General features: G+C 32.1%; 1 protein-coding gene across 4 annotated transcripts in view; it reads right to left on the reverse strand.

Annotated features, from left to right (window-relative positions):
• Positions 1-8,555, reverse strand: part of LOC106460278 (netrin receptor UNC5B-like) — an 80,724-nt gene extending 72,169 nt beyond the window's left edge. For 3 of the 4 annotated variants that reach the window (XM_022386955.1, XM_022386954.1, XM_013919967.2), the window contains exon 1: positions 7,956-8,555. In XM_022386955.1, coding sequence (XP_022242663.1) covers positions 7,956-8,028 — 73 coding nt within the window. In that variant the 5' untranslated portion in view covers positions 8,029-8,555. The remainder of the gene's footprint in view (positions 1-7,955) is intronic. The other variant, XM_022386953.1, reaches the window with a different exon arrangement.
• Between the last annotated feature and the right edge of the window lie 1,842 nt (positions 8,556-10,397).

A 10,397-nucleotide genomic window follows, 5' to 3' on the forward strand; every position in this document is an offset into this window, starting at 1 on the left:
TGGCTAAAGTTATGTCTTTATAGCACTTGTCGGTGCAGAGGATTTTGATATAAGTGGAATATCTGAAATCTGGCTAAAGTTATGTCTTTATAGCACTTGTCGGTGCAGAGGATTTTGATATAAGTGGAATATCTGAAATCTGGCTAAACGTAGTTATTTATGATGAAAGGAATTTCTTTGAAATACAAAGTTATAATTGTTTAATATGGATTTAGTATAGGAGAGGAGTGGCTTTATATGTAAAGTATGAGTTACAGTCTGTTCAATAATAAGGATATAAAAGCTAATAGCAATGAGATTGAATCTATTTGGGTTTCTGTTTGTTTTTCTATGAGTAGAAGACTTTTTAATGGACTTTGTTACAGACCACCAGGCTAAAGTGATGAAATTAATTATAAACGCTACAGAAAGATAAAGAATTCAACTATCGAAGATTATAATTATGGGAGATTTTAATTTCAGGTATATAAGTTGGGAAAATGTTGAGCCAAATCATGTGGTATACAGGCTTTTAGAAACTGTTCAGGGTGAGTTTCTTCAACAATTGGTTAGGAAACTATCAGGAACAATGTTATTTTAGATTTATTGTTAACTTCTAATAGAGAAATGGTTTATAGGTTATTAGATTTGATGTTTTGCTTCATACGGAGATAACGAATAATGATATTTTTGTTAACAAAAAAAGAGAAAATTTTGAAAAGATGAAACAAGAATTATATGCTTTGAAAAGGGTAATGGAATTAGTTGAAGATACTGATCAAATGTTAAAAAAGTATTGAAATACATTTTAAAATATTCGTGATTGGCAGATTTTCTAATAGATACAAAATGGTGGCTGAAAGTAAAAAAAGACTGATTCACAAATAATAAAATTAAAGAAAAGCACTACAAGTATAAGAGTTTAAATTCATTGGTGATGGGAGAATTGGAGGACTATAAAAGATCGAGAAATTTGGTCAAAAAGGAAATAAGAAAATCAAAAACTATGAAAAAAGGTTGGCTGAAAATGTAAAATAGATAATAAGAATTTCTTCGAATACATTAAGTGTAAAGAAAATGTTAGGAGGGGAGGGGAGTAGGGCTTTTGAAGGATGATATCTGATAATTATGGGATGGCCTGGTTATTAAATTCTACTTTCTTCAGTTTCTATTAATGAAAATTAGATTTAAGCAATATTTCACAATCTGAACAAGTTATCAAGCTTATAACACAATTGTATTCTGTTTAAAAAAATTGGGAAGGTTAAAGAATGATAAAGAACCTGGGCCATATAATATTTACCGTGGATTTTGAAACAGGTTAAGGATTAGATATATGAGCCTCTTGCTATCATTTCTTCGAAGTCCTTGAATAGTAGGCTAGAAGATTGGAAGATGGCTAATGTTACTCCTTTTTCCAAGGAAAGTGATAAACATATTCCAGTAATTATAGGGTTATTAGTCTTAGATTAGTGGTGGCAAAAGTCTGGCAAAAGATGCTTTGCCAAGTCATTTAACACATTTTAAATTTTTTTGGATAGTCAGCATAGTTTTACTAGGAGAAAATCCTACCTTATTAATATGTTGATATCATTTGAAGAGGTTACTGCTTACATAGATGAGGGTACATGTGTGGATATGGTATATCTCGATTTTCAAAAAGTGTTTGACAAGGTGCCACATAAAAGGCTTGTTAAAAGAAGTTATCTCTGTAGGTGCGAGAAATAGGTTGGCTCATTGGATAGAAAACTGGCTAGATGGAAGAAAGTAAAAAGTTGCTATAAATGAAGTTTAGTGAAACTGGATTGATATTACGAGTGGGGTACCTCAGGGCTCAGTGTTAGGACCATTGCTCTTTTTGATTTACATCAATGGCATAGATGAAGAAACGGTCAATAGATTATTTAAATTTGCTGATAGCATTAAGGTTTTGGGTGTTACTGGCTGTGAGGAGGACGCTACTGCTTACAAGAGGATTTAGATGGATTTTAATTATAATAAATGCAAGGTAATGCATGAGGGATATCACAATTTGAATTATATGTATCATTTTAATAGAAATAACCTTAACATAATCAGTTAAGAAAAAGATATTGGTGTTCTTGTTGATCAGTCTCTTAAGCCATCCAAGAAATTTACTGTTGCGAGTGGTAGAGCAAATAGGACTTTAGGTTGTATCTAAAGAAATATTAAATACAAGACTAAAGAGGCTATAATTTATAAGTCGCATTGAAAGTATTATGTCCAGTCTAAGGCTCCTTACCTCAGGAAGGACGTGGAATTGTTGGAAATGGTTCAGAGGAGGGCTACTAGGATGATTCCTGGGATGGAAAGGTTATCATATAAGTTAAGATCCCTGAACTTTTTTCTCTTGAAAAATAAGAGTTAGAAGGGATCTGATTTAGGTGTTTAAGATTGTTGCATCATCTTTTTTTCATATCTGATGGTGAGAATGATAAAACTAGGGGACACAAATATAAAGTTTTGTAGGGAAGAAGTCATCTTCAACTAAAACTGTTTTTATGTGGTTGTTTTCGGATGTGGTGAATGTAAGGTACTTTATGGGAAAACGTAATAATATTTGAATGAAATGTTTTTCAAGGATTTGGCTTAATTTAGTGGATAAGACAGCCTGGATAGACTAGTCGGTCCTTTACTGTTCTTTAATGCTACGTTAGGTTAATTAATTCTATAATATTAAATTTTTAGCAGTTCTAATTTTCCTATTAATCATTCCCCTGTTGATTTTCAAATGAGTGTTGATATTTATATGCAAATAAAAGCAACCTTTTAATAAAAAATAACAATAATTTCTAAATTAAAACGATACATTACATGCTCTTCGTAAGCGGCTTACTTCATTAGCGAAGGCTACGAAATAGAATTTAAATTTCCAATTACATACCAGAAAATACGTATTTTATCTTTGATAATGTCATTTAGGAATTAATGAAATGCTAGATTTTCACCTTAATTTAAATCATTTTTTAACACTACAGGTCGAGATAGCTGTGAGGTAATTTTTATATAAGTTTACAGATGAGTTTCCTTTTCAACGATTGCTTCAATTAAGATGTAAAAACACGATCGTGCGGAAGGTATAACAAAGTTTAATGAATCCTGATGTTAGGTTTCATTCGATTATGCTGTTTTGCATTATTAATAATATACTAGAGCCCCCAGTGGCACAGCGGTATGTCTGTGGATTTACAACGCTAGAATCAGGGTTTCGATACCCGTGATGTGCAGAGCACAGATAGCCCATTGTGTAACTTTGTGATTAATTACAAACAAACAAACAAAAATATACTAGAATGTTTGGAATGCGAAATGTAGTTTGATGATTAATTAATCAAAGCTTATATTTCAAAATCGGGTGTTAGTTTTGAAAATATAGTCAAGTAAACGAAATATGAAGATTACTTTAGTGATGTTTCAAACAACCAGTTTAGGTCATACTTGATTCGATTTACAAAATTTGAGTGACAGTTCTAAAGAATGTATGCATAAGTAAAGTAGATTGGTATAAAGAATAATATTATTTAGTTTGAAAGTAAACAATGTCATGTAGCAATAACGCGTTCAACAGGATAAAAAGCAACCCTGAAATGGTTGAATGTGCCTGTATTAGCCTGTCAAAAATAGATCTTGCTATTCTTGACAAGGAGAGCTTGCTCGAAACGTAACTGAAAATATGCCATTTTATTCAATTTGACGTTGTGAAAAAGTTTAGAAAGAAAAACAACCTTTACACTCCAGATATATATGAAATATTTTGTTTTTATTTTAACCAACATTTCGCCTTTGTGACTTCCTCAGGGTTAATGTACACAACTGTTTGATATTAGAATAGTCGTTAAAGAAATGTAAAGGTAGTTTTTTCTAAACTTTTTATCAAAATGTGTAAATCCCTTCAGTATGAACTACAAATTTTGAAAGACAACAAAAAAAGTTGAGGTTGTGTTGTTAAAGTCTCATTCTGATGTGGCCTCAAAATTAGCATATGCGCTTCTAATAATATTTGTAAATATGCATGCAGAAGGGGACGTTTTGACAGATGAACTCAAAACGGTTCAATATTTATTTGTTTGTTTTTTGGTAAGTATTTTCTTACTACACATTTATTTATTTTTTACATATTATTATTCCAAACAAAGCCTATACAGTAGTTTAAATGTTCATAAACAACTTTCCTTAGTTTTTCGGTTACAAGTAAGGGAACAGATTTGGCATTCTGACTGATCCACGCTCTGGGTTTGAGATTAATACCTGTTGTGATATTGCAAGTTGTTGTCCGTTGTTATTTGCCATTTTTGATGTGTTGGTATTGTTTATAGAAAACGTTTCCGAATGCTGTAAAAAATAAATGAAAAATTGATTTATTCTATTGTTTCACGAAAAAGCATTATTTTTGTCACACAGATAAAAAAAAAAAAACGAGGTTGGAAAATATAATTATATTCCAATTCGATAAATCGCTGATAAGAATGGTACGAATATAACATTTAATATTAATAACTACTATTTCTTTTAATTGGTTGACAGAGATTGCTATTACAGATATCAAGTATTTGGAGTGGAATATGTTTGGATTAGCGGTTACCAAGAGAGTTGGCACCGATTTCTAGAAACGTTTTTTATACACGTAAAGCAAAAGAAACATAACAAATAACATTAATTTATCATCGTTTCACCAGAGGTCTCTGTTGACAGAAATTTCATAAATTAGTAAAACACCGCTTTTCTTAACGATGTCGTGTAAATTTTTAATAAAGAATAGCGCGTGTAGTTGGAGACATAATTCGGATTAAGCATTCGTATTTTAGAATTTGCCGCCGTCCTTAATTTTGAACAACTAACCAGAAGGAAGACAGTCAGTCAACAGCACCATATTACCCAACATCCACGCTAAGGGGTTGACTGTACTCGTATAACGTACCCATATATGAAAGTGAATGAAATATTTTGTAATGGTTTTCAAATTGTGTGGTATTGCATGTATTCGAACCTGACTTGTCAGCTTCGATATCCAGAGTTCTAACAGAGCACCAGCCCGTGGCCTCAAAGTAAGTTAAATTATTTTCCATCAGATACCAAAGAGCATTTAAAGTGAACTTTTTTTTTGGTCAAAGAATTTTCGTAAACTTTTAATTGATAAACGTAATATCATTCATTACTGTGTTTAACTTTATCTAATAACTAATAAGAATTTTGAAATAATGGACATGAGGAAACTGTGAGCATAGTAAGTGCAGTTTTCTCTATACATAATTAATTTATTACAACAAGCTGTATTCACTTCCACAGTTACATAAATATCCTACGCCAAAAGTGCATAAGAGCTGTTTAACTGCTCCCTGGATAGTGCAACAAAAGGCAACAAAGAGATATGTTTTCCTGCACTTATCTTTCTCAGTTTATGTACAACGGTTCAGGTTTACGTTTATTGCTATAACCCTAGTACAAAGGAGAAAAGGCTAAGGTATTTAATACGACAAGTTTGATGCACACCGTGTGCACTTAGGTTATCAGTTACTTTATGCCCCTCAGTAGCACAGCGGTATATCTTCGGACTTACAACGCTAGAAACCGGGTTTCGATACCCGTGGTGGGCAGAGCACAGATAGCCCATTTTCTAAAAAAAATTCATCAGTGCAACTTGATCGAAATTTTCAGACAAATTGGATTGCAACCAAACCGTAAGTTGCTTACATTTAGGGTTATAAAAGGGAGCCAGTAAAGGTGTAGGCTTTTTTATTTATTCAATAACTTATATCTTACACTACTCGGTCTTAAGGCCTCTTATTTAAAACATTATTTTCTGTAGCTATGTGAAAATTATATCAAGAAAAATGTGTTATTTTTTGTAATTCGTTATAAACCTAACCTTGGAAGGCGGTTTTTATTCACAGAATCTTTTACAACTACAGAGTCACGCAATTTAAACATTGAAACGAAACATATGAAGCAACGAATCAATTCCGCTCAATAACTACATATATAACGTTTTGGCATCGTGACGACTACTTTGAAATATACTGTTATTTTGACTTAAATTATTATCTTAAGCACTATAACATCTGTTCACAAAAGATATTGCCCAGTCAACAGATAAACATTTCAGAGCAAGTAAATAAAAATGGAAACATCCTGCACGTTGTACAATATAAATTGCTTAATATTCAGTGAAATCATGCCATTACATGTTTAGAATTAACCCTAAGTGTTCATAAGTAAACAGACATCATGAAAATAGAGGAACTGAGTGTAACACAATTTTACCGAATAACATCATATGTTGGCCAACAAATCAAGTAGCTTTTTCTGTTTCTCATCTGTTTCTACACGAAGTAACATTTTTTTACGTATTCTTATGGGAAAGATATACCTAACGATAGATATTATTTAACTATGCATAGGGGATGAATGTGTTAACTTTAGGCCAGTAACAAAAGGTGGCTGAACGAAACAGAAAACGGTCGAGTTGAAAAATGCTAGCCACTGAAAGAGAATTCGCATTTTTGAAGGATTTTTTTTTTCAAACACGGATCACAACTTGAACATTGGCACGATCGTATGATCTGCGTTTCCTAAGCGGACGTAAATCGCAGCGCTCAAATTACATTAATCTTTCTGCACGAAGACATCTGGACGTCTTTATCAAAATTGGCGAGAACAAACTCTGACAAGTTTTGACCTCCTTAGAAAACCTTCCTATCAACGATGAAGTGTTTTCATTGTTGAAACTGAACTTCACACAAAATTATGTGTTTTTCATCGGGCTGAAAATGTCTCAAGCTGCAAAAGTTAGGCTGTTTTGTATCTCCTACAAAAATGATTTCCTGTATCAGTTAGTGTTAGAATAGCTTCTCGACTTTTAGACTGAATAATGTGTGCATGATATACTATACCTGTTACTGAGCAATCTAGTGTTTAGGTATCTTCTCCAAAACTTACATTTATTTAACTTTCTTTTAACAGTATCAGCGATTATAATATAGTAAATAATAAAAAACATCCACAAATTAAGGATGAATCGTTCTTTTATTGATATGTATTTAGAATATATATGTATGTTTGAAATTCTACTCGGTTCACTGTTATACAATTAACAAGTTCTAGATCGATAATTCAGTTACTTTAATGCTAAAACTAAACTCTAATTGATAACTACAAGCACTTACATTATCTCCCTTCGTTACTTCATCATTACTAAGGCCTTAGCATCACCCATCAGTACAACTAAATACTAAAACACTGTTAAATGCTGTGTAGTATATTTAGTTATATATTTTGTAATATCCAAGTATGAATATATATACACATAAACATACATCACGAACTGGTATCATTCAAGCGTATGACACTAAGAGTTAATGGTAATAATATGCTATCAAATAATAATAATAAACTTAAGCAGGAATATTTAGATTATTGTATTTTAATTTTTATTACAGATTACATCATCTTTAATATTTGATGAAAATAATAAAGAATGGAATGAGTACCTTTTTATCATGATAATTCATAAGTTATTTCAAAATGTCTTGCTATAGGAATAAAAGAGTAATATCTAATTATTATATATTAACCATAAGGTTCTTAATCTATATATCCTCATATATAAGTTCATTTCTTTTTTCATAAGAAGAAATCGTTTTCTAAAGGAATATTTCAGCTGATAATTTCGTCAAACTCAGGATTTGGCTTTTTAGTCAAATTAAGTCCCAAAATAATTATTGTAAGGTGACCGGTATGAAATTACAGGTTAGATTTCAAACGTTCTCAGTTTACTGTAAACATTTTCTTCCGTTTTAGTGATTTCCTATGTTTTTATAATATTTCAAACAAAGTTAAATATTATATTCGAGATTCATCTTTGTTATTCATCTAAATAACGCAAAACTTGTAATGGTATGAAGTGTCTTCATGAAACACGTGGAGACACCCATATAAGTAATTTGACCTTCACCTACCGTCATTATCAGAGTCCTGAGTTAGGCCTAATCTCAAGGTGGCTAACAGCACTAAAATCAAGAAGGAGCACATGATAGCTGAATACAATCACATCTATAATCGAAGATTATAAGTATTTCCAGCGGAGTTTTCAGTAAACTTTTCAACTGTTGTCAAGGTTCCAGCTCAGCTTTCGAAGATATTACATCCACGCTTTTATTTTACTGTTAATATTATTATTATTATTATACGAATTAAATAAACAGACTTCTACTATTATTCGTTGGAATGGAAAAGTAGTGAAAACTATAACTACCTACGGTTTTTTGTAACAGAATCGGCATAAATTGTACACTTTTATCCAACGCAGTTAAACATTTGATGTCGGTCTAAAGGCGAAAAAAAAAGTTTTTCTCTGTTCTGTTACATGACAACTTCACACACGTTCGTGCGTTTTGGTAAAAGTTTCATATTTGTATTTTTTCTTTAAAATATCACTAAATAAATTTCGATATTTATCCTGATTAGTTATTTTTTTCATTTCTTGACGTTAATCTGCAAGCCATGCTATAAGGACCATAGAACCTTTAGTAGTTGTAGAAAGCACGACTTTAGGCCTGTTCTCGGCAAGCTGCACTCCTCAACTGACGAACAGACGAGAAAGCAGCAGCGCAGTAGCTTCTGTCAATACGAGCACTGGAACTATGGAAACTGAGTCGAAATGCACAGCCCAGTCCCAATGAAACGCAGCGATAAGTCGTAGGCCTTATTACAAACAAGAAGATAATAGTAAAAAATAAGCTCAATAGATTTTCCTCGCACTGATATTTATAATGTTTTTTTAGCCGCGGCATAACGGCTCATAGAATGGCTGTATTTTTTCAACTACAAATGTTTAGCCAATAGCTTCATCATCTCTTGACCGATTTGAGCTCTAATTACAGTTTTGGACTCAGGAGGTCAAACCCTTTCTATTACTTTATTTGACCACGCTCAATGCCTCATAGATTAATTTACTCTAACTCTGCCTGAAAGAATTTTCAAGTGCCATGGATAAAGAGGATTCCCTCTTGCTTAATGTAGACCCCCACCCCATCCACACGTTGGTGAAAGAATAACAATATAGGTTTTAAAAGGAGAACTAGATACACAAGTTATTGTTAAAAGTCGAACACTTCCTAATATGCTAATTATGGTTATCTACTTCTACATGTATAATTTGCTACAAATTATTTATGTAAGTGTCTAAAAGTGTCATAATTCGTATAATGCGAGAAGATAATTGTACAGTATTTTAATCAAAATATTTCTTTTACCATAACACTTTTAAACATTTTTATGGACTAACTAAGAATTTCAAATTTAGTAGCAAAAATTCTTAATGTAGAAACCTGCTAAGTTATACTTAGTGTATTTGATTGTACCGCCCTTGGAAAAGATCTAAAACCGACATTATGTTTACTCTGATAACTTCACTCAGTACGAAAGATGTGTAAATGACATTCAATCGGTTTATAATTGTCAGTTTTTTTTAAATAAATTTAAACCTTAACGTTGTAGCTTTGAAAAATATGCGTATATTTTTATATACTTACTAAGCAGTGCCTATAAATACTAATCTTAATTTTTTTATAAGCACTGTAGCATTTGAGGTTTAAGGATTTTCATAATGAGAAAGTAATGATATAATCCTAAATCTGTAATCCTTATACTTATTGTAAAATAATGGGAGAATTTTCATCTGTTAACAACTAATCAGTTCTTTAAAATAAGCACATTATTTACATACATTTAAATCGACTATTTTTAGTTATCTAATATTGCCCTCTTAGCTGCTCAACAGTAAGCCTGACAACTTATAACAACTGAGTTCGGGATTCGATACCTTCACCGTCTATTATGTTGCCTTGTGCTTAACAACAAAGCGAACAAACAACTGTTCAATATTGAAACTTTACAGGCAGCTAGGTGAGTCATGTCTTGCTCCTTTATTCACCTCTCCATTTAATTAGGAGAAAATGCACAAGTTACTCTACGTAGCAGAAAGTTTCCCCTCCAAGAAAAACGCAAGCCTTGGCCATTCTTCGTATCAGCATATAAAGTTCTGGTTAGGGACATACTGTAGCTTACACCAGCACTCTTGATGATAAATGTCTGCCGACTCAAAACTGAGTTCCTCCCTAATGGACAATTTACGTAAAACTTTGTGTTCACTGACCCCGCCTACAAAAGCGCATCCTAGGGATAAAGGTGTATTCTGAGATTTATTTTATTTAATAATCGTTGTCAAAGTTATTTTGGTGTTAAATCATTCGAGTTGCGCAGTGATAAGAAACTTCAATCTGTTGTTACGGATTTTTTTTTAATCAAAGAACTAGGATTAGTATAACTTCTATAAAAAATAGTTTACAAATTGTTGAGAGCACTGAAAGAAATTTTCTAGTCAAAGTTAAGCTGCCATG

This window comes from Limulus polyphemus, unplaced genomic scaffold (assembly GCF_000517525.1).
Source record: "Limulus polyphemus unplaced genomic scaffold, Limulus_polyphemus-2.1.2 Scaffold740, whole genome shotgun sequence".
Classification (NCBI taxonomy): domain Eukaryota; kingdom Metazoa; phylum Arthropoda; class Merostomata; order Xiphosura; family Limulidae; genus Limulus; species Limulus polyphemus.